This window comes from Phacochoerus africanus, chromosome 7, assembly GCF_016906955.1.
Source record: "Phacochoerus africanus isolate WHEZ1 chromosome 7, ROS_Pafr_v1, whole genome shotgun sequence".
Lineage (NCBI taxonomy): Eukaryota > Metazoa > Chordata > Mammalia > Artiodactyla > Suidae > Phacochoerus > Phacochoerus africanus.
Window position 1 is genome coordinate 66,128,624 of NC_062550.1, and position 25,485 is coordinate 66,154,108.

The window sequence follows — 25,485 nt, forward strand, 5'->3', positions numbered from 1 at the left end:
TCTTTGAAACCTGCTGATAAGAATTTTGAAGGAGTTAAAGAAAGGTGAGTTAAAAGTCCCTCATCAGGAGCTCTGCTGTCAAAGTCAAAGAAAGGTCATTCTTACTAGAATGTAAATGTTATCCTCTGGAAATTCTTCAGAGCCTGTCAGAGTTTAGCCTTGAGGGTAATAAGGCAATCACTGAGAGCATCAACCCTTTCAGGAGAATCTGTGCCCAGCTGTGAACTCTATTTTGGGTGGAGCTTGTTTGCAAATAGCAGCCACATATAACACCTGGTAAATCTGAAATGTCTCAGAGAGCAGGCAGCAGGCAGGGAGAAACGATACCTGCGATTTACTCCTCGCCATGGAGAGAGACAGATTTCTTCATTCGCGTCTCATGCTGTTTCTCCTCTCCCTATTTTCTGCCAATGTCTCAGATTCTGCAAAACCGTAAGTCTCCCTCCAAGTCCCTTGCTCAAGAATCTGTTTTTTATTTCAGTCTCTCCCTGATATCTTTGCCTTGCCCTTCCTATTAAATGCTACCCTTCCATTCCTTAAGGTAAGTTACAGTTATAATAGATTAATACATTTTTTCATTCATGTACCCTACATTCTTGAAATAGTGTTTTTCATTGAGTCAATAACAGTCATAAATACAATAAGTAGTCACTAAGAAGCATGATTTGATTAGACACTGAAACCACAGACCTCACTTTCACAGAATTGTTCTTTCAGATGGAAGGTGCTGACTATAAAAATACTTAAGATGTACAGTTTGGAGTCATTTGAACTCATACTGTAGATTCTATGTGTACAGAAAGTAATAAAAGTGTTGTTATATCATGAGCATATAATTTACAAAATTCCTACTGTGGAAAACTGACAAGCAATTCAATTTCTCTAACAAATAACTGTCTCAGAAAGAGAGGAGAGCAAGCCTACGGAATTAAAGAGATTGAAAAAGTATGTCAATCAATCATAATGTATAAACCTAATTTTGATCTTGATTCCAAAGACAGTTTTTTGAAAAACATCACGACATTTTCACAAAAAAGTTATAAATGTGCACTGGCTGGATATTTGAATATTCATGATATTAAAATACTTTTGCTAAATGTTTATGTATAATAAAATAATGTGTGTGTTTTCTTTTCTTTTGGAAATACATACTGAAATATTTATTTGCTTCAAAATGATAATAGGAAAGGTGAATTGGTGAAGAAAGTAGATGGGAATGTGGATGGGATGTAGGTAAGGCAAGAGTGGACACAGATTGTCGGCCATTAGAACTGGGTATTGTGACTCTAGTAGTTTATTATGTTCGTATAACACTGTGGATATATTTGGATTCATTACATTACTTTGTCTAATTTTATGTACGTTTGAAATTCTCCATCATAAAAACTTAAAAAAAAAAAAACAATGAAAGTTACCAATAATTTACTATGGAATAACAATTGAAACGTAATATATCAAAATACCTAGTTCATTTGTTTAAATATCTGATACACACAGAAGTATTTTACAAACCTTAACTAACTATATGAATTGAAAAATCAAGACTGTTAAATGGTTGGAATGCATGAGAAAAAACCTAGAAAAATGGAAAAAAAAAGAAAACATTGACAGAGAAATTGTGAAAAACAGAAATTAATAAAACAGAAGCCAACAAAATGATATAATTACAAAAACAAAAAGTCAGTATTCTAAACATTAATAACGTAGTAAATTGAAAGCCTAGCCGAAAAAAAGACAGTACCCTAGAAGAATGAAAATTGTACAAATTATCAAAACTAACATTAGATTATTTTGAAAAATTGAATAAACCAGTGACCTTAAAAGAAAGTGAATTAGGAGTAAAGAGTATTCCTTCACTTACAAAAGACTTGTAAAAATAATTTTGTATTTTACCGAAAAGCTTTACCAAGCTTTCAAGGAAATGATAATCCCTATCCTAAAAAGGCTATTGAGAAAGCAGAAGAAGAATACCCATACAATCACTTTAGAGTTTAATATCAGAGATGCTATTTGGGAAAGATCCTTAGCATTCTCCTTACTTGCTGCAAATAATAATAAATCCTTCCTTTTTCCAAAAAAAAAAGAGTTTAATATCATAAGGATTATAATAAAGAGAAGAAAATTAAATATCAGTCTCACTTATGAACATAAAAGTAAAATGCAAAAGAAAATATTGCCAATTTTTTCCAGTTGTGTATTTAGTTGATTTTACATGAGCTGCTATAACAGCTCTAAACTCAGTGAAACTCTAAAACTCAGTGAAAAAGCACAGTAACCCAAGCAGATGGAGGCTTTGTCATTTTCAGGGTGTCACTTCTAAAGCATACTCATCCAGCAAGCAAAGAATAAAAGAAAGTGGAGTTCCCGTCGTGGCACAGTGGTTAACGAATCCGACTAGGAACTATGAGGTTGCGGGTTCAGTCCCTGCCCTTGCTCAGTGGGTTGACGATCCGGCGTTGCCGTGAGCTGTGGTGTAGGTTGCAGACGCACTCGGATCCCGAGTTGCTGTGGCTCTGGCGTAGGCCAGTGGCTCAGCTCCGATTCAACCCCTAGCCTGGGAACCTCCATATGCCGCAGGGAGCGGCCCAAGAAATAGCAACAACAGCAACAACAACAAAGACAAAAAAAAAAGAATAAAAGAAAGTGAAGGCGCCCATAGGAAGTTTAAATATGCCAAACCTGGATGTGATGTACATCACATTTACTTATACTCCATTAGCCAGAATTCAGTCACATGATGAGACAGTCAGTCTATCAGTGTATTCAGGAGGAAAGGGAAAGAAATTTGGTGTAGAACTAGCCAGTCTCTACTACAAGTCAAGTAGCTATGTGTTCCAGTTATATGTCTAGAATGCAATGAATTAAAACAACCATTTATTGTTTTTCTTTTAGGGTTCTATGGTTTGGCTGGGTTCACTCTACAGGGCAGTATTCGCTTTGGTTCTCCCTTGCAGTTGATGTTAGATGTTGACTAGCGCTATGGTCCTCTGAAGATTCAGTTGGACTAGGTGTCCAAAATAGCTCCCCATGGAGCACATAGTTCATGCTGGCCATCCCCTGGTGGCTTATCTAGAAATGTTGACCAGAGTGTCAACACACATCCTTTCCAGATAGTTCAGGAGCCTCACAGCATGGCAGCAGGATTCCGAAACAGAGGGTCCCAAGTACAAGCATTCCAGGGAACTAAGGCAGAAACTGAAAAGTCTCCTAGGACCTAGCCTTGGAAGTCACTTAGTATCACTTCCATTGTTGACCTGTTTCCAAAAGCAAGTAATAGGGCAAGGTCGAATTCAAGGGGAGGGAATTATATAAGGCCATGAATACGGGAAGGCATGGTTTATTGAGGAATCACCTCTACCCATGCTGCCTTCCAATATTTGATGCTTGGCATATAATGACAATAGCCTCAGGCTTAAAATCCAGGATCTTGCCATGTAAATTAGGTCCAAGTACAGATGAGACTCGCTGGGGTCATCTACCTTAACTGCGGTTCCTCAAGCATAGTTTATATCCATCTGAAGACCTGTATATAGATCACTGCCCCTGGTTCCTGTCACAGAGCTCCCAACCCTTGTAATATCCTAAGTGATAAGAGTACTAGGCGTTATCTTTTGTTCAAATATTTGGTCTTTGACCCTAGTTCCTGATACAAAGTTCCTAAATCCATTGCAATCTTTTAGGTGATAGGAGGTCTTTTGTTCTAATGAGGCAACGTTTGGTGGGCTCCTGGATAGCTTCAGGGTGCAGGCTGGTCACCAGAAAGAGCAAGCCATGAGTAGAATCTATTCTGCCCAAAACAATGGCTTCAAGCTTTACACCTCAATGTTCTGGGCTGCTGTGCCCTCTGCTGTTTCAACCTCATGTCTGTATAATTCTTCATTCAGTTGGGTTGATTTACAAAAAACATCTCCATCAACCTGATGGCGTCATCTCTCATTTACAGTCTTACTGTGGATCTCCGTCTCTGTTTTCAGCATCCTGTAAACGGGCCATTAGGAAAAGGAAAGGAGCAAAATTGACATTCGCTTGATTCAGTAGCCCACTTTTGTTTCAAGTCTGTACTTTTGGTCAGAGACTTCTCAACATACTTGTGAAGGAATTTTGTCCATTCATTTTTTAATTTTACATGGGTTTTCTCTTCTTCTCTCTTTTTTTTAGTAGGAAAATCAAATACTGATGTGATTTTATATTTGCATGGCATTTTTTTTTTGTCTTTTTGTTGTTGTTGTTATTGTTGTTGTTGTTGTTGCTATTTCTTGGGCCGCTCCCGCGGCATGTGGAGCCTAGCTCCCCAGGCTAGGGGTTGAATCGGAGCTGTAGCCACCGGCCTACGCCAGGGCCACAGCAACGCGGGATCCGAGCCGCGTCTGCAACCTACACCACAGCTCACGGCAACGCCGGATCCTTAACCCACTGAGCAAGGGCAGGGACCGAACCCGCAACCTCATGGTTCCTAGTCGGATTCGTTAACCACTGCGCCACGACGGGAACTCCTTGCATGGCATTTTAAACATCTCAGGGATTTTTCCATACATCTCACTTTATCTAAAATGTTCCAGAAAAAAAGCCAGAAGCCATGTGAGAAACCATTCTCTTTGGCCTTACTGTAGCCCACTATCACAAGGCACAGTGTTTCACAAGGGGAAACTTGGAAAAAATCTTTGAAGATGATCCAACAGATCTGAATTAGAATGTGAGAAAGAATTTTGTACAAAACAAGAGATTTCTCAATCACAGGAATTACACAGGCCAACAGGATGGAAGGCAGGAGGTCAGGCCAGCCAGAAGTCTAAGAATTCTCTTCCTAATCCAGACCACTTTTCGATTCCATCTTCATGTTTTCCAAAGAGAGAAGAAACTGCGTACTAATCACTTCCCTCAAATGATGCATATAGTACTACTTATTACTATGCATTTTGATCCCTTTCTCATGATATCAAGTATTGCTGACTCATTTTTTTTCATAAGGGATGGTGGAAATAGAAAACAGAGATCAGCACATTTTCCCAACATCTCACTGCTCCAAGAAAGCAAGTTTAGTTTCAATGCTGGTACTCTTTACTGAATCCTCGGATTAAAATTCCAGATTTCCTTTACTTAAAAAACTAAATACACAACTACGTGTGATCCAGCAATCCCACTCCTGAGAAAGCCATAATTCCAAAAGATATATGTACCCCAATGTTCACTGAAGGACTGTTCACAATAGCCAAGACATGGAAACAACCTAAATGTCTGACAGAGGAATAGATATAGAAGGTGTTGCGTGTGTGTGTATATACACACACATATACATACATATATATACACACATATATATGTATATATACACACTATGGATTATAACTCAGCCATAAAAAAGAATGAAATAAAGTCATTTGCAGCAATGTGGATGGAACTAGAGATTGTCATATTGAGTGAAGTACATCAAACAGAGGAAGACAAACATCATATGGCATCACTTATTGTGGGATCTAATAAAAAAGATACGAAGGAACTTACTTATAAAACAAACTCACAGATTTCAAAACCAGTCTTATGGTTACCATAGAGGAAACCATGGGAGAGAGAGAGGAATTAGGAAAATGGGAATAATACATACACACTACTGTATAAAATTGATGATTAATAAGACCCTACGGTAATTTGAGGGAAACCTACTCAATAGTTTGTAATAACCTATATAGGAAAAAAAAGAATGGACATATGTATGTGCATACTGATTCAGTTTGTTGTGCACCTGAAACTAAGGCAACAGTGTAAGTCAACTATACTCCAATAAAAATTTTTTTAATTAAAAATAATTTCCAGATTTCCAGAACTATATTTTTGCTTGTAAAAACAGAATATTTATATGTGTGGGTAGGAATGGCATTATTGAATAAGGACCAAAGAAGAAATTGGGAGATGAGTAATTTTATTCACTGTTGTATAAGAAAATCCTAACCTAGGTGCCTAGCAACAGAAGTCTCTACATGTTTTTATTCAATTATGTGAGGTTATGGAGATATGGAGATTCCCATGTGAAAATGGAAATTTCCCAAATAATATCAAGACCAGCCTGCTCTTCCCCCTCCATCTTTTTTCTTTATTCCCCAAAAAAGTTCACACAAACAAACCTTAACTGAACCTACACATGCTCACTTTTCTTTTCCCCCAAAAACAAGATACCTCTGTTTTCCCAGCACTTTCCCTTTCCTAATATGGAAGAATAATTTACTAAAATATTAACAAGTGTTTTGGTTTCACTGCTGCAAAGGATTTAGAAGGAATGTGATCTGTGCTGATTCTTATCCTCTGGTATTTTCTCTTCCCTTTTTCAAAAGTGGAGCCAAGTTCTTGTGTCCTTTTTGCCTTAAGAATTTTCAAGGTTAGAAACAGAGGGTGCTTAACGATAACTTTGTGAAAGCCCTGGTTACTTGGGCAAATTACACGCTCCTGAGGAAAAGGAAAAAGAAGCCTTTTGCAGGGAGGTTAGAGGAGAAGCCCCACTGGAAGGAAATATTCGAAACCAGGAGGTGGGTGGAGGTTTATGGGACCCAGGACAGTGGGTACCTGGGGTCCCCTGCATCATTATATCCAGGGTAAAAGGCAGTATCTCTAAATGACTGTGTGAGGTAGACTTTAGGTCACAGAGCTCCCAGTCTCAGGAAATAGTCTTTTGTCCAAATACAGCATCGAAGCAGCCAAGCAGCCAGGCCTCCAAGTGGCTGAGAAGTTGGACAATGGCATGGCCATATCAGGAGTGATCAGGTTCAAGCAAAGACTAAAGCAACTTCCCAAATATTTCGCTCCACAGACCCTCACGTGGGGAAAGCTCTAACAAAAACTAAGATTAATTCTCACTAGGAATCTTAGAAGAATGGGAACAGAGTCAGATTTAAGTCAAACTAAAGAAAATGAAGCAATGTTATATTGAATTGAAGTATAAATGACCTATAATACTATGTTGGTTCCAGATGCACAACCTACTGACTTGATATTTCTATGTCTCACAAAATGATCGCCATGATAAGTCCACTTACCACCTGCCACCACAAAAAGTTATTACCATATTATTGATGATATTCCCTATGTTTTACATTTAACCTTCATGACCCATTTCATTTTCTAAGTAGAAGAGTGTACTTCCTAATCTCCCACACCTATTTCACTAATTCCCCACACCCTTCCCCCACGGCAGTCATCTGTTCTCTATATCTATGAATCTGTTTCCAATTTGTTATATTTGTTCCTTGTTTTTCAGATTCCACATGAAAGTGAAATCACATGGTATTTGCTTCTCTCTGTCTGCCTTATTTCACTTAGCTTAATATCCTCTAGGTCCATGCATGCTGTGACAAATGGCAAGATTTCATTCTTTTGTATGGCTGAGTAATATTCTATTGTACATGTATACCACATCCTCTTTATCCATCCATTTGTCAATGGACACCTAGGTCGCTTCCATATCTTGGCTACTGTAAATAGTGCTACAATAAACAGAGGGGTGCATATATCTTTCCAAATTAGTATTCTTGTTTTCTTCAGATAAATACCCAGGAATGGAATTGCTGGATCTTATGGTAATTCTATTTTTAATTTTTTGAAGAATCGCCACACTATCTTCCATAGTGGCTGTACCAGTTTACATTCCTGTCAGTCCCAGAAGATTCCCTCTTCTCCACATCCTCACCAAGACTTGTAATTTTCCTTTTGATAATTGCCATTTTGACAGGTGGAAGATGATAGCTCACTGTGAGCGCCTCCATCCCCACCATGTATTCTCTAAAGTAACCATCTTTAAAGTGATCCTCTAAATATTTAAAATAGTACTTATCTCAGTCATAACAAGAGACAAAACTTTGCAATAGCCTAGGGGCCCTACCTGATCTGTGTCCCATCCTCCTCCTCCTACCCTCTGACTTATAACCTGCTCTCTTCCCCTCAGTCATTCCGTTCCAGCCTTACTACCTTCCTTACTCTTTCTCAAACACACCTGGACACACTTCCATTTATGCAATTTGCATGTTTCACACCTTCACTTCCTTGAAGTCTTTGTTTAAGTGTCATCTTTAAGGAGGATGCTCTAACCACACCACATACATTTTATATATATATGTATATGTATGTATATGTATACACACACGTTTGCATGCACGCATGTGCACACACAGGCACACCCACTCCTTATCCACTTTATCCTGTTTTATTTTTCTCTACTGCATTAACCACCATACACACACACACACATATATATATCCAGTTTACAATTTTTCTCTCTCCACAAGAATAAAGTGCCGTAAGAATAGGGATTTTGTTTTACTTACTGATGTATCTTCAGACTCAGAACAACCCCTGGGACATAGTAGGCACCCAATAAATACATGCTGAAGTTAATACTGCTTGAGTTCGAATACTGACTTTAATACGTATAACCCGCGTGATTGTCAACTCAGGTAGTTCAATTTTCTCATCTAAAAAGTAGAGGTAGTAACGGTAGGAACTTTGTGGTGCTGTTTTTTAAAAATTACATAATTCACATAAGGAATTTAGCACAGGAAGTCTCAGTAAATTTAGCTTAAATTAATTAAAACAAAAGAAAATGCACACACACACAAACCCATTTATCATTATATTCACGCCCCCTGGCAGGGGCAGTATCTATGCCCCACTAAGAAACATAGGGTGTGCCTTAGGCATTTAGGTGGAAAAGGCTGGATTCTGTAAAATCCCGAAAATGGATTGATTTGACTATTTGATTTCTACCTGTTAGAACAAACGACACAATGAAGACTGCCACCACCAAATATACATGGCCTCGTGAAATGCCCAATTAAAATTACAAATAGCAGAAAAATATGTGGAAAACAAAATAAGGAAAAAGAAAAGGGCGCAAATATAAGACTGTAAAAATTGTGACAGATATTAAATCAATTATATCAATAATTATATTAAAAGTCAATAGTCTAGAAGTTCCCGTCGTGGCGCAGTGGTTGACAAATCCGACTAGGAACCATGAGGTTGCGGGTTCGGTCCCTGCCCTTGCTCAGTGGGTTAACGATCCGGCGTTGCCGTGAGCTGTGGTGTAGGTCGCAGACGAGGCTCGGATCCCACATTGCTGTGGCTCTGGTGTAGGTCAGTGGCTACAGCTCCGATTCAACCCCTAGCCTGGGAACCTCCATATGCCGCGGGAGCGGCCCAAAGAAATAGCAAAAAGACAAAAAAAAATAAAAATAGAGGGAAAATTATAGCCTTGAGTGCATACATTAAAAAGGAATAAACGGGAGTTCCCATCGTGGCGCAGTGGTTAACGAATCCGACTAGGAACCATGAGGTTGCGGGTTCGGTCCCTGCCCTTGCTCAGTGGGTTAACGATCCGGATCCGGCGTTGCCATGAGCTGTGGTGTAGGTTGCAGACGCGGCTCGGATCCTGCGTTGCTGTGGCTCTGGTGTAGGCCGGTGGCTACAGCTCTGATTCAACCCCTAGCCTGGGAACCTCCATATGCCACGGGAGAGGCCCAAGAAATAGCAACAACAACAACAACAACAACAAAAAAGACAAAAGACAAAAAATAAATAAATAAATAAATAAAATTTAAAAAATAAAAAGGAATAAACGTCTAAAATCAATAATCTAAGCTTTTATACTAGGGAACTAGAAAAAGAAGAATGGATTAAATCCAAAGCAAGCATAAGAAAAATATTTTTTAAATTAGGGCAGAAATCAATGAAATTGAAAAGAGAAGGAGTTCCCATCGTGGCTTATTTTATAATAACTATAAATGAAGTATAACCTTTAAAATTTTTGAATCACTATAATGTAGACCTGTGATTTATACAACATTGTACAGCAACTATACTTTAATTTAAAAGAAATCTGGAGTTCCCATCATGGCTCAATGTTAAGGAGCCTGACTAGTATCCATGAGGATGCAGTTTCAATTCCTGGCCTCACTCAGTGGGTTAAGGATCCGGCATTGCCGTGAGCTGTGGTGTAGGTTGCAGATGCAGCACGGATCTGGCATGTTGCTGTGGCTGTGGCATAGGTCAGTGGCTACAGTTCCAATTCAACCTCTAGGCTGGGAACTTCCATATGCCACAGTATATGGAATTTTCTACAATCTCTTCCAAAAGATAGAAGAGGAAATACTTTCTAACTCATTTTATGAAACCAGCATTAACCAAATACTAAAACTGTACCAAGACAACATGGGAAAAGAAAACTACAAACCAATATCTCCATGAGCATAAAAATCTTGAAGAAAAAAAAAAAAAAAGGAGTGAAGCAGATCCAATAATGTATAAAAGAATGGTACACTATGACCATGTGGGATTTATCCCATTTATGCAAGTCTGTTTCAATATTTGAAACCCAATTAATGTAATCCATCATATCAACAGGCTAAAGAATAAATTGATATTATATGATTATATCGATAGATGCAGAAAAAACATTTGACAAAATCCAACATCTACTCATAAGAAAAAAAAAAAAAAAAACCTCTCAGCAAACTATGCATAGAGGAGAACTTCCCCAACATGATATTTTAAAAAGCTTACTAAAAACCTGCAACTAACATCACACTTAATGGTGAGAAACTAGAACTATCCCACTAAGAACAGGAACAAGGGAAGAATATCCCTATTCATCATCCATTTCCAACATCACGCTAGAAGTCCTAACGCAATAAGACAATAAAAGAAGATAAAATCACACCAATTGGGAAAGAATAAATAAAATTTGCTTCGTTCAGGAGTTCCCATCGTGGCTCAGTGGTTAACGAATCCGACTAGGAACCATGAGGTTTCGGGTTTGGTCCCTGGCCTTGCTCAGTGGGTTAACGATCCGGCGTTGCCGTGAGCTGTGGTGTAGGTTGCAGACGCGGCTCGGATCCCAAGTTGCTGTGGCTCTGGTGTAGGCCGGTGGCTACAGCTCCGATTGGACCCCTAGCCTGGGAACCTCCACATGCTGCCGGAGCGGCCCAAGAAATGGCAAAAAGACAAAAAAAAAAAAAAGTAAGGGATCTAGACACAGACCTTACATGCTTCATAAAAATTAACTCGAAATGTAGCATAGACTTAAATGTAAAGTACAAACCTATAAAAACCTAAAAGACAACATAAGAGAAAATCTAGATGATGTTGGTCATGGTGATGACTTTTTAATTTTATTTTTAGTGTTATAATTGTATGTTATTTAACTAACAATAAATCAAGTGAAAAATATAAAAATAAAGCATCCCTTCAACAGAGCTGGTAATGACTTTTTTAGACACAACACCAAAGGCACTATCTATGAAAGAAATAATTGATAAGCTGACCTCCGATACCATTAAAAAACTGTTTTGTGAACAACTTTATCAAGAAAATGAGACGACAAGCCACAGACTGGCTGTTCTATTTATTTTAACTAGATACTAATTAAGCAACCTCTGAAGGAATTGAACTTAATTCCCTCACAGAATGAATAGCATTTTACCAAGATAATCTTATCTCTCTAGGCTTGTCAGTTTATTTTTCCTTAATTCCTTAATTTTGCTTATTTTACAAACAGTACATGTGTGCTAAAGTAAATTTGGGAAATGTCACAACCACATAAGTAAAAATCAGCTCTCCCTACCCCTTTCCTTCATTTTCTGAGTAATTCAATCTAATTCACCACTAGATGGGGCTAGATCAGATGTATGTCACATTGAGTTGAAGACAATTAAGACAGTAGACAGTGGGGTGTACCACTCTGACAAAGGAGGGTAGCCTACTCAGAAGGTAGCCTTTGCTCTGTCAGCCAGAGCAAAATGAGGAGGGGGTTCTTACAGAGGGGCAGTTTATGTGTGGGACATCAGGAGCCAAATGGAATATGTATGAATTTATATATATATATACATATGTATACATATATATATCTATGTTTAAACATAACTCTCTAGCTCTATTTGCACATAGGAGTAGTGACACCCCCAAAATAATGGGCATGTCCACAGCCCAGTTCTTGATTTCTAAGGTCAGTTGCTAAAAAAAATTAAAAAAAAATCCTCAGAGAAATATTGATTTCAGGTCTAGAGAAGGAAAATTATTAGATGAGCCTGAAATATTTTGGACCAGAAGATAAATAATTGCTCAGGAATGATCAGGATATGTCAAAAGGACTCAGAAGCCAATTTAAACGGAATTTTATTGGCCAAAGCTGGGATAATTTGAGCCTCACAATAAAGAATGGAATACAGATGATAATCCATTCAATAAAATAGGAAAACATGACTCTATACTGGCAAAAACAAATAAGTGCATTGAAATTTTGATGAGAAGTAGGACATTTAAATGGTCCGAGCACCTCTCCGTAAAATATTTATTAGTTACAAAGGAAAATAATAAACTTATAGATCAGAAGTCTGGCACATATCACCTTAATCAAGTGATCGGATTTAACATCACCAAAAATGGAAGAAAATGAAACGTATGCCAACTGATAGGTTACAATAAGAACACAGCATCACCCTGGGGTATTCCTCCTGAAGATGTAGATGCCTTCTGGACATCTCTACCTGCATATCTTATAAACACATGAAACTCTGTGCCCTCCTCCTCACTTTGCCTCATAGTTCATAGAAATATGAACTATCTTGGCAATGGGATTATCAACAATCAGCTAAGTTTCCTCCCCCTTCATTCTAAACCCTAATCTGAAGCATCATGATCTCCCACCACGGCAAGAACAATCTTTCTGTGTGACAGCAGCATCACAGTGGTGTGAGATGCTCTCTTTGTCTCTCTCCTTCACTCTACAACCAGGAAAACATACACAACTCAACAAAGATACCTCTGCCCAACATACCAGGACTTCAGAAAATTCCAAACATCTGAACACCTAAAGGTGAGTGGACTGGGACAGGTAGAGGAGGAAGAGCCAGGAGAAGCCTGGAGGCAGTGCCTGCTAGCCTGGACCAACAACCTGAGTGGCTGAGCCCAAAGCCCCAGACAACCTGGTAACATCAGGGGAGGAAGTGCACAGGACACTGGCCTTCATGCTGCAGGGGTGGCCACAGCCACAGGAATTGGACAGCAAGGGCAGCAGGGCCTGTCACCCTGTCCCTCCAGCCACAGACATGCCTGAAACTCTAGCCCTCCCCCACCAGAGTTTCAGTGTGCATGAACCCAACAAACTCATTCATGGCAGAGACACATATGACCCTGGATCCTCCCCCTCCTCCTCCCCTTACAGCACCAGAGCCTACAACCCAGGAGGCTCTGGATATGGCAGAGGCACCTGCCGTCCTGGTGCTCCAGGTGGTGATACTAGTGACACCACCAGCAGCAAGGCACAATGATCCTGGAGGCACAATCGATGGCAACTAGGACCCAGGGCAGCACCTCTGACAAAGGCAATGCGGGTGGAAAGTGCCGATTCTCAAATATAAATGGAAGTAGTTCCGGCAAGAAGACCCAAACACTTGTGCTATCGTGCACCCATTCAATCTGTTGAATGTTTCTAATCAAGTTAAAAATAAAAAGTTTTACCTAGAGAAGAAAGGCGTTTGCTACTTCAAATATGCTGGCAGAGGAACAGCTCATCCAGAACCATGAATAACCACGGTAACATATCACAAAATGAAAACTATCTGACAGAGAATTCAAAATAGCTGTTATGAAGAAGCTCAAGGAGCTACAAAGAAATTCAGAAAGGCAGTTCCATGAGCCCAGGAATAACATTAATGAACAGGGGGAACACTTTACCAAACAGATTGAAATTCTATAACTCTATAGGCAAAGAGAAACTAGAGACAACTCAATAAATAAGATGACGAATGCATTAGAAAGCATTGAAAATAGAGCAGACCATATGCAAGAGAGAATCAGTAAGTTAGAAGATAGAAATCTAGATATGGTACAAGGGGAAGAGAAGAGAGAAGTAAGATCTTTAAAAAAAAAAAAAAAAGAAAGAAAGAAAGAGTTCCCGTTATGGCGCAGTGGTTAACGAATCCAACTAGGAACCATGAGGTTGCGGGTTCGGTCCCTGCCCTTGCTCAGTGGGTTAAGGATCCGGCGTTGCCGTGAGCTGTGGTGTAGGTTGCAGACGCGGCTCGGATCCCACGTTGCTGTGGCTCTGGCGTAGGCTGGCGGCTACAGCTCCGATTCAACCCCTAGCCTGGGAACCTCCATATGCTGCAGGAGTGGCCCAAGAAATGGCGAAAGGCAAAAAATAATAATAATAAAAAAATAAAGAAATTTTATGAGAATTACCCAACTCTGGTTCTCCTGTATTTTCCAAGTATGAAATTATCTCCTGTTCGAATACTGATTTTACTTTTTCCTCTTATAATCAATACGTATTTTATTTTATTTGTATTGGCTGAAATCTATAGAAAAAACTTGAGTAGTAGAGATCGCCTTTTTGTCTTATTTCTGACTCACTGTAAGTACTTTAATGTTTTCTTATTAAGCATGGCACACCTCTCTGGGGATTGTCAAATGCCCTTCCTACGTTTATGGGAATAAAATGCATTTGATCATGGCATAATATTAGTAATTCTTGGATGTGCTGCTGGATTACATTTACTAACTTTTCATTTAAGACATTTTATCAGTATTCATAAGTGACATTAGTCTCTTTGTGTTACCTTTGCAAGGTCTAGATACCAATGCTATACTCAGTTCATGAAAAGAACTTTGAGTTCCTTGTTTTCCTGGTACTCAGAAACAATTTTGATTTTATTGGAATTGTCACTGGTAATTTGCCGTAAGAAATTGCTCCAGCAGTGCCGACTGTCATGTTTGTTGAAGTCGTGTTCAGGCTCCAATGGTCAGTGCTTTGTTTAGTCAATATTTTACACCCACTCGAGTTCACAAAGAAAGAATCCATTGCATTTCTGGGAAGAGTTATTCACTGTGAATTCAGTGTGTGTGCAATAAATATTATGGATGGAGAGATGGAAATAAAGGAAAGGAATAAATTACTGATAGCATGGGAGGATGAGGTGGCCATTGTCTAATGTAATATAGGTAAAGAATCTAAAGAAATCACATCTTTATTTTTAAAAATATAGGGAAATGTGAGTCATGTAGTTGTCAGTAGATTCATAGCTTAGTTTACAATCAAATTACTACGCCTAGGATGGTGATAAATACATCTTAACTTGGAAAATGTTCTCTAATAAAACACTTCAAGTTCTTACTACTTAGTTTTTTCAGCTCTATGTGTTCTGTCAGTGACTAAACACACAAAAGGAAGTGCTTATCAGTTTTGCAAATAACAGTGCTGGGAAAGACAACTCTGTGGACACTGGAATCACACTTGAAAAACTGAAAATAAAGACCAACATTTGCCAACAGAGTATTATTTTATATTTAAATTTTAGTCATTTATTCTTTCAGCAGTTATTTATTGAGCACCTAATATGAAGATCTGGGCATTGATATGTATATATATGATATAAATTGTGTGTGTATGTGTAATATCACATAGGTACGTGTAATATCACATAGGTACATGCAATATCTTATGTCATACAATCATTTATATTTATATATAATGTTATATGGTCACACATATATATATGTAACAGAATATGTGTAGCAGAAAATATTTACTTGAGAAGATACATGCACCCCAATGTTCACTGAAGCACTATTTACAGTAGCCGAGACATGGAAACAACCTAAATGCCCATGGATAGAGGAATGGATAAAGAAAATGTGGTACATATATAGAATGGAATATTACTCGGCCATAACAAAGAATGAAATAATGCCCTTTGCAGCAACACGGATGGACCTAGAAATTATCCTACTAAGTGAAGTTAGTCAGACAGTGAAAAACAAACATCATATGATATCACTGTTTTGCAAGTAAGAAAAACAGAAACAGACTCACAGACTGAAAACAAATGTATGGTTACCAAAGTGGAGAGGTGGGGGGCAGGGGCAGGGATGGACTGGGAGTTTGGGATTGGCATACGCACAGTGCACACCGTGGTAGAGGGAATGATTGGCCAGTGGGGACTTGCTGTACTGCACAGAGAACTCTGCCCAATGTTCTGTGATAATCTATATGAGAAAAGAATCTGAAAGAGAATGGATGCATGTATATGTATAACAATCACTTTGCGGTGCAGCAGAAATTGTTGCAATGTTGTAAATCAGCTCTACTTCAATAAAACTCTTTAAAAAAAAGAAATGTGCTATGAAGATAAAAAGCAGGGTAAGGAAACAGAGGACAATATGTAGGGGACTACTATTCTGGCAGAGTGGTCAAGAAGGGCCTTTGTGAGAAGGCCGTGGAACAGAGAAATGAATGAAGTGGAACAGAAAGCCATATGCACATCCCAAGTGCCCAGGAAGAGAAAACAGGGAGTGCAAAGTCCTGAGGCAAAAACGGGAATAGGAAAGAGACCGGTGTGACCACAGCAAACTGATTAGGGCAGAGCCAAGCCATGAAAGACGAGATCAGGAGTTCCCACTGTGGAACAGTGGGTTAAGGATCTGGTGTCTCTGTGGTGGCACGGGTTCGATCCACGACCCATCTCAGTGGGTGAAGGAATCTGGTGTTGCTGCAGTTGTGGCGTAGGTAGCAGCTGCGGCTCAGATTCAGTCCCTGGCCTGGGAACTTCCATATGCTGCAGATGATGGCATTAAAAAAAAAAAAAAAAGGATGAAATCAGACCATGAGGGAATAGCAAAGTCCTGTAGGGTCTTGTAGGCTTTGGTAAACATTTTGGAATTATTTTCAGGATCATGGAGCACTGTTAGAAAAGTTTCCCAGGGGATGGCATAATTAGATTTTTATTTTGGAGGATTTATTTTGGCTTTTGTGAGAGAATGTATTAAAAGAGATCAGTGGAGTTCCCATCGTGGCGCAGAGGTTAACGAATCCGACTAGGAACCATGAGGTTGCAGGTTCGATCCCTGGCCTTGCTCAGTGGGTTAACGATCCAGCGTTGCTGTGAGCTGTGGTGTAGGTTGCAGACGTGGCTTGGATCCCACGTTGCTGTCGCTCTGGTGTAGGCTGGCAGCTACAGCTCCGATGAGACCCCTAGCCTGGGAACCTCCGTATGCCGCTGGAGTGGCCCAAGAAATGGCAAAAAGACAAAAAAAAAAAAAGAGAGAGAGATCAGTGGTAAAATGTGGAGCAAGTTAGGAGACTTGCACTAGTAGAGGCAAATGTGTTTTAGACTAGAATTTTGGTAGATAAAACAGAGGAAAGTGAGCCTATTAAAAATATATTTTGACTTGCTGCTAAACTTTAGGCTGGAAGTCGCAGAAAGGGAGAAACCAAAGATGAATCCACATGTTTTGGCCTCAGCAACGGGTTTAATGGAGACACCAGTTACTGAGAGGAAAGGTACTGGAAAGAGAAGAGGAATCAGATGTTTACTTTTGAACATGTTGAATCTGAGGTGCCTGGGTGACTTCGGTAGAGAATCAAAGTAAGCCATTATAAATATGATTCTGAATCAGAAGAGAGCAGTTAGGGATCATTTGCAATGAGAAATTGTTTGACAGGGAGATTTTAAATATTGTCTAAATAGCATATTTAGATCCCTGAGGCAAGGCGAGATCCCTTTGGAGAGAATGTGACTTGAGAAGAGAGGAAGTCAGAGGACCCAACTTTGAGACACAGGTAGGTTTAAGTGTCAGGAAAACAAATAGTAAAGGATTCTGAAAATGATTGCCAGAATCAAAGACGTGTGGGGTATTGAAATTCAAGTGACAAAATTGCTTCAGGAAGGAGTTCAAGAACAGAGTGGGCAACTATGTCAGCTGCTTCTGAAAGACAGAATAAAATGAGAACGGAGAATTGGCCACTGAGGTCGGCAACGTGGAGATCACGGATAACTGACAAGTGGAGATAAAACCTGTTGGGAGTGGGTTTTATGAAATATGAGGAAAAGAAGAAATGGAAGTCATAAGTTTGGACAAATAGTGAGAGATTTGTGGAAAGGGGAACCCAAAAATGGGGTGGTAGATAGACCGCTATGCATAGTCAAGATTTTTGGGGTTTTTTGCAGAAGAAATATATATTTATATGCTGGTGAGAAAAATGAAATTGAAAGGAGAAATTTTATGGTGTAGTAGAGAGAAGAAAATAAATTTAGTAATGAAGTTTTTAAGTGTGCAAAAAAGAATAAATTCAGGTTTTTTTAAATTTTTTTCAATTATAAAAAATAAAAGAGTTCCCTTTGTGGTGCAGTGGAAATGAGTCCGACTAGTATCCATGAGGATGTGGGTTCAATCCTTGCCCTCACTCAGTGGGTCAGGGATCCAGTATTGCCATGAGCTGTGGTGTAGGTCGTAGACGTGGCTTGGATCCCACGTTGCTGTGTCTGTGGTGTAGGCTGGCAGCTGTCGCTCCAATTCAACCACTAGCCTGGGAACTTCTCTATGCAAAGGGTGTGGACCTAAAAAGCAAAGATAAAAATGAAAAAATTAAATGATGGCTTGGATTTAGATGCACACACATTCATCCAGTGCAACACAGGAGAAGACAGAGTACACAGGTACAGATGCTGAGGAGCTGGTAGCTTCAGTATTGAGGGAAGATGATGAGAAATTTCACTTTTGATCACTTCCATTCTTTCTCAGTGAAATAAGAAGCAATATCATCAGTTTAAAGAAAAGGAAAAGAGCATTGATTACAAAAACAATGACCTGGGAGAGAAGGATATGGCAGCCCTGCATGGAGGCTGTGTTTGTACCAGACTGTCCTCAGGAATTCAAAGTGAGATCTGTCAGTGTGCTCACATGTTTTTCACCAGCCACATTTTTAATTTTGATGCCAATGAAGGTAAACTCCCCAATGGCAGACACATATGGTTTTTGTTAGCCACAGAACAGTGTCTGGTACAAAGTATGCATTAAAATATATGTGGGCTGACTAAATAGTATCCATCCTCTCCACTTGACTGCTTTGCTTGCCGAAATACGCTCACTACTCAATGCAAAGTCTGGTTCATAATAGGCTTAAATATTGACTGAAATGGATGAAAGACTCAATTAATCAATCTCTATTTTTCCTTAACTTGTGAAATTTATACCCAACTCCCTACTGAAAAGCTTCACTGAATATCTCAAGAGAGCCTCAAACTCAACATATCTAAGACTCTACCTCATGGTTCCCCAACATCTCTTATTGCAAGACCATCCATACATTTGCCCTAGTGAGAAACCTGTAGTCATCCTCTATTTATCACCTCTAAAATGGAAAAATCCATAACTATTTCATAAATATTTGAGTAAAAACAAGTAAATCAATCAAAGTAATGTGCTTAGCACAATGCCTAGAATATAGTGCCTTTAAATATTAGCTATTATCAGATTTCAATGATTCTAAGATACACATCTTTTCACATCTCTTACAATCTATAGTGTATCATAATTTAATTAGATGAGTTTTATCCTTTAAGAAAAAAAGATAAATGTATTAGATAATGGTGTATTTTATCAATAGTGTATCAGTCAAGATAAAATGCAGTAATATAATCCTTCTCTCCAATATGCTCATCAAATATTAAGCTAATAATCAAGTCATGTCCAGTATGCTTCAAATCCAAATTTATCTCCCTCTTCACATTGTTGCAACATTACTTTAAGTCTTCGTTTTCTCTGTCTATTGAGAATGCATTGTGCGTTTGTCTGTGTATAATCTAGGAATCCCTCTGGCAATAAATAACAGAAAAACAACTAGCAATTGCTAAATAAACAGGGAAGAAGGCCATAGGTTGACATTCCAAGGTTGACACAATTATGCAATAATACTGGCAGAGACCAAGGCCCTTTCTATCTTTTGGACTTGCTTAGCATGCAGACCTTGATCCTACTGCTCGTTGCTTTGTCAACTCAAGAAGCCATTGAAACCTCCAGCATTACGTCCATTTTCCATGCAGGAAGAATAAATAAGAACATTCAGTGATGTGCCAATTTAAACTTTCTCTTTTTATTAAGAAAGCAAAAGTTTTCCATAAACCTTACCCAGAAGTTTTCCCTTTATATGTCACTCGCTAGACTAGATCAAATAGTCACCCACCGTTTGAGAGTGGCTAAGGAGGAGGATGCTGTGTGAGTAGTTAAGCCACTGAGAATCATCTGCCATAGTTTGGCAAATATCCTCTCAATTTTTGAGACTTAGTTCAAGAGGTACATCTTGAGAGTTCCTGTTGTGGCTCAGTGATAATGAATCTGACTAGCATCCATGAGGACACAGGTTCAATCCCTGGTCTTGTTCAGTGGGTTAACAATCCAGCATTGCCATGAGCTGAGGTGGGTTGCAGAGGCAGCGTGGATCCCACATTGCTGTGGCTGTGGCATAGGCTGGCAACTATAGCTCCAATTCAACTCTGAGCCTGGGAGCTTCTCTATGCCACAGGTGCAGCCCCAAAAAGACAAAAAAAAAAAGTTACATCTTATCTATTTACTTTTGTTGGGTTCATTATATGTTTATCATTTATTTAGCGCCTAGTACATACCAGGTATGGCTGTGGGCACCAGGGATTCAACAATGAGCAAAATCCTTTTCCTTGTGAAACTTCTATCCCAGCCTTGAGACTCTGAACCAATATTTTTATTTCCAGTAATTTATCTTAAAAACTACTCTTCAAAGATAGACTTGCCCATTGAAGCAATCAATAGAAAACAAAAGTTGATTATTGATAGGGTATTGATTAATTATAATATGTATATATAAAGTAGTGATTTCAAAAAATATATCTCAACATAGATATTTATGCTGAAGTGGGAGGTTATCTCCAATATATATAGTAATAGAAAAAAACTGCACACCAAAATTCATAGTATAGTAAAAATCACAATTTTTAAATAAAATCCATCCTAAAATTCATTTGGAATCTTGAGGGACTCTGAATAATCAAACAATTTTGAGAAAAAAAATGAAGTTGGAGGATTCACACTTCTTGTTTTCAGGACATTCCAAAGCTACAGTTACCAAAATCGTGTGGTACTGGCATAAAAACAGAAAAATAGATCAGTGCGAGAGAATAAGAGAGCCCAGAAACAATCCTCACATATATGATCATATATCTTCAACAGCAGTGGCAAGACCATTCAATGGTGAAAACATAGTCTCGTCAACCAATGGTGCTGGGAAAATTGGATAGCCACATGCAAAAGAGTTATTCTGGACCCTTATCTTACACCATGAGCAAAAATTAACTCAAAATGGATTTTAAAAAACACATGTATGACCTAAAAGTATAAAATTCCCAGAAGAAGGAGTTCCCTATAGTGTTGTGGGTTAAGGATGTGACAGTGTCAATGGCCCAGATCACTATTGTGGCCAGGGTTTGCTCCCTGGCCTGGGAAACTTGCACACACTATGGACACAGCCAAAAAAAAAAAAAAAAAAAAAGCAACCTCCCAGAAGAAAACAGAGGACATAAGCTTTATGGCATTGGATGATTGGATGCACCAAAGATTTCTATGCTACCATAAGGACAGGCAACAAAAGCAAAAATACATGATTGGGACGACATCAAACTTAAAAACTATTGTATATCAAAGAATACAATTAACAGAGTGAAAATACAACCTATGGAATGTGAGATAATATTTGCAAATCATATATATGATTAGGGGTTAATATCCACAATATATAAAGAACTCCTACAACTCATCAGCAAATAATCAAATAACCAGATTTTTTTTAATGAGCAAAGGACTTGAATAGGCATCTTTCCCAAAGATGATATACGAATAGCCAATAAGCATATGAAAGGATGTTCAGCATCACTAATCATCAGATAAATGCAAATTAAAACCACAGTGAGGAGTTCCCGTCGTGGCGCAGTGGTTAACGAATCCGACTAGGAACCATGAGGTTGCGGGTTCGATCCCTGCCCTTGCTCAGTGGGTTAACAATCCGGCATTGCCGTGAGCTGTGGTGTAGGTCGCAGACGCGGCTCGGATACTGCGCTACTGTGGCTCTGGCGTAGGCCGGTGGCTACAGCTCCGATTCGACCCCTAGCCTGGGAACCTCCACATGCCGCCCAAGCGGCCCAAGAAATGGAAGAAAGACAAAAAGAATAAAAAAAAGTTTAAAAAAAAAAAAAACCACACCAAGATATTATGTCACACTCAATAGGCTAGCTACTACCAAAAAAAAAAAAAAAAAAAACAAGATATGGAAAAATCACTATGCATGCACGATTGGTGGGAATGTAAAACAGTGCAACTGCTGTGGAAAACTAGTTTTCACTTAAGAGACTCACCAGATGAAATAACATTCTTATTTTGGAAAACAAAATCAGTGAAATATTAAATGCCTGTGGCTAATAATAATCTCTAAAATCCTCACACATATTTGCTCCTAACAGTCAGGCTTACATGCTTACTCAGAATCATTGTGGTATATTGCCAAATCTGTTTTTCATTACTACAATTACAAATTAAATAGTAAGAAATTGCATAATCTGGAGTTCTAGTAAGATACTTTATAATCTGGAGTCCCCCTTGCGGCTCAGTGTGTTAAGAACCCAAATAGTATATGTGAGGATGCAGGTTTAGTCCCTGCCCTCACTCAGTAGGTTAAGGATCTGGCATTGCTGTGAGCTGTGGTGTAGGCCGTGGATGTGTCTCGGATCCCGTGTTGCTGTGGCTGTGGTATAGACAAGCAGCTGCAACTCCCATTTGACCCCTAGCCTGAGAACTTTCATATGCCTCAGGTGTGGCTCTTAAAAAAAAAAAAAAAATTACAAGAAAAAAAAATGGAGTTCACACTGTGGCACAGTGGAAACAAATTGGACTAGTAACCATGAGGTTTCTGGTTCGATCCCTGGCTTTGCTCAGTAGGTTAAGGATCAGGCGTTGCCGTGAGCTGCGGCGTAAGTCACAGATATGGCTTGGATCCTGCATCGCTGTGGCTGTGATATAGGCTGGCAGCTACATCTCTGATTCGACCCCTAGCTTGGGGACCTCCATATGCCGTGAGTGCAGCCCAACACACACACACACACACACACACACACATACACACACACATTACATAATCTAATAAAATATAAATATGAAAAATCTCGGTTTTTATCTAAAAATTAGGTTGAAGTCATTAGAAAGACTCAAATGAAGTTAATATTTTAAAATGCCATTGATTAGCCCCAGAGAAATTAACTATACATTTTAAAGAAAAAGGTGAAGAATTTAAGAAGATTCATAAATCCAGTTGCTTCACAAAAAGAGAGAGACTGAAACAAGAAACATGATGTATAGACGTGTGATTTATACAAGACAGATATACTCAAGATGTAATCAGGTCATTTAAGCTCCATTTATAAAATTAAGTCACAAAACATTTATACCAAAACCAAGAAACAATCAATTTATTTCATCTAATAAAAATGAACATTTTTTTACTTTCTAATAAAAAATAAAATGTGTGAGTGACATCACAAGACGGTGGGATAGGAAGTCCCCAGTCTCACAGAAATAACCATGCACAAATAAAAATGTCTTTGCAGAGGAGAGCTCCAGGATCCAGGTGGAAAGCTCTAACACACAGCAGTGGCGTCCAAGGGAAAAGCTCCTTAGAGAAGGCAGGCCCATACCCAGGCAGCAGACCCACTGACTGTGGACCTGGCTATAGATCTAGATAGGCAACTAAGTGAAATTCCAAAAATAAAACATGAACAAAATAAGATGTTCAATAAAGAAACAGGAACTATTTTTAAAAGAACCAAACAAAAATCTTGGAATCTAATGAATACAAAGAGTATAATAACCAAACTGAAAGTTCGAGATAACTTCAAAGGTAAAAATTAATCAGGCAAAAGACCGAATCAGCAAATTCAAAAACACGTCATTTGAAAATACCCAGTAAGTGGAGTTCCTGTGGTGGTGCAGCAGAAACAAACCTGACTAGGAACTGTGAGGTTGCAGGTTCGATCCCTGGCCGCGCTCAGTGGGTTAAGGATCCTATGCCGCTGTGGCTGTGGTGTAGGCCGGCAGCTACAGCTCCAATTCAATTCAACCCCTAGCCTGGGAACTTCCATATGCCGCAGATGTGACCCTAAAAAGCAAAGAAAAAAAAAGAAAAAGAAAGAAAGAAATTACCCAGGAAGGGGAACAAGAAGAGAAAAAGAGTAGAAAAGAGTGAAGAAAGGCTATGTGACTTATAGAAGCTTATAAAGCAAAACAATATACTCATGATGAGAATCCCAGGAGAAGAGAAAGAGAAAGGGGCTTTAAAGAAATAATGACAGGAGTTCCCATCATGGCTCAGCAATAACGAACCCAACTAGTATCCACGAGGACTTGGGTTTGATCCCTGGCCTCACTCAGTGGGTCAGGGACCTGGATGCCATGAGCTGTGGTATAGGTCCCAGACACAGCTCAGATCCCATGTTGTTGTGACTGTGGTATAGGCCAGCAGCTGCAGCTCCAATTCAACCCCTAGCCTGGGAACTTCCATATAGCACATGTGCAGCCCTAACTGAAAGAAAAAAAGAAAAATAAAGAACGACAGACATTTTTCCTAATCTAGGGAGGGAGAAGTATATCCAGATTTATGGAGCCCCCCCAAATCCCTCATGGGTTGACTCCAAAGAGATGTACACAGAAATATAATTACATTGTCAAAAGTCAAAGACAAAGATCTTGAAAACAGTAAGAAAAAAGTGACTTGTCGCATACCAGGAGGACTGTCATCAATTTCTCAGCAGAAACTTTGGTGACCAGGAGAGAGAAGGGTGACATATTCAAAGTACTGGGGGGAAAAAAAATGCCTGCAAAGAAGACTTTACCCAGAAAAACTGTCTAAAACTAAGAATAAAGGATAAATAAAAACTTTCCCAGACAAAAAAATAAATAAATAATCTGAGGGAGTTCATCATCATTAGACCTGCCTTATAAGAAGTACGAGAGTTCAAGTTCAAATAAAAAGATGCTCAGCAGCAACATACAAGTTATGAAAATATAAATGTCATCACTAAAGGTAAATATGAAGTCAGAGAGTACTGCAATGCTGTAAGAGGGGCACCTAAATCACTTTTAATGCTAGTGTATATATACTAAAAGAAGAAGTAATAGAGTAACTATAACCAGAGATTTCTTAATAGAAACACAATAAGAAAGAAGTAAAACCTATCAACTGCATAATGTGTGAATGGGATTCAAGTATAGAGCCTGTGATTGCAGTTAAGTTGTTATTAGGGTAAAACAGACTGCTCTAACTCTAAAACGTTTAATGCAAGCCCCATGGTAACAACAACAACAGAAACATATATAGTGGGTATAAAGAGAGAAAGAGAAATGAATCCAAATATCCCACCACAAATAAATCATCAAACCACAAAGACAACAAGAGAGGAACAAGAAACCTACATAATATAATAAACAAAATGGCCAGAGTATGTCCTTACCTATCAGTGATTACTTTATATGTAAATGAACTAAGTTCTTCAATCAAAAGCCATAGAGTGGTTGAATGGGGAAGACCATTCTGTATACTGTCTACAAAAGACTCACGTGAGATTTAAGGTGATACAAAGGCTAAAGTTAAGGGGT

The 25,485-nt window shown here is 38.9% G+C and overlaps 1 protein-coding gene across 1 annotated transcript in view; it reads left to right on the plus strand.

Moving 5' to 3' along the window:
* The first annotated feature begins 282 nt into the window (after window positions 1–282).
* A2M (alpha-2-macroglobulin) overlaps window positions 283–25,485 on the plus strand; it is a 75,910-nt gene continuing 50,707 nt past the window's right edge. Inside the window, exon 1 of the mRNA XM_047787590.1 lies at window positions 283–432. Within this exon, the coding sequence (XP_047643546.1) occupies window positions 347–432 (86 nt within the window). The 5' untranslated portion in view covers window positions 283–346. The remainder of the gene's footprint in view (window positions 433–25,485) is intronic.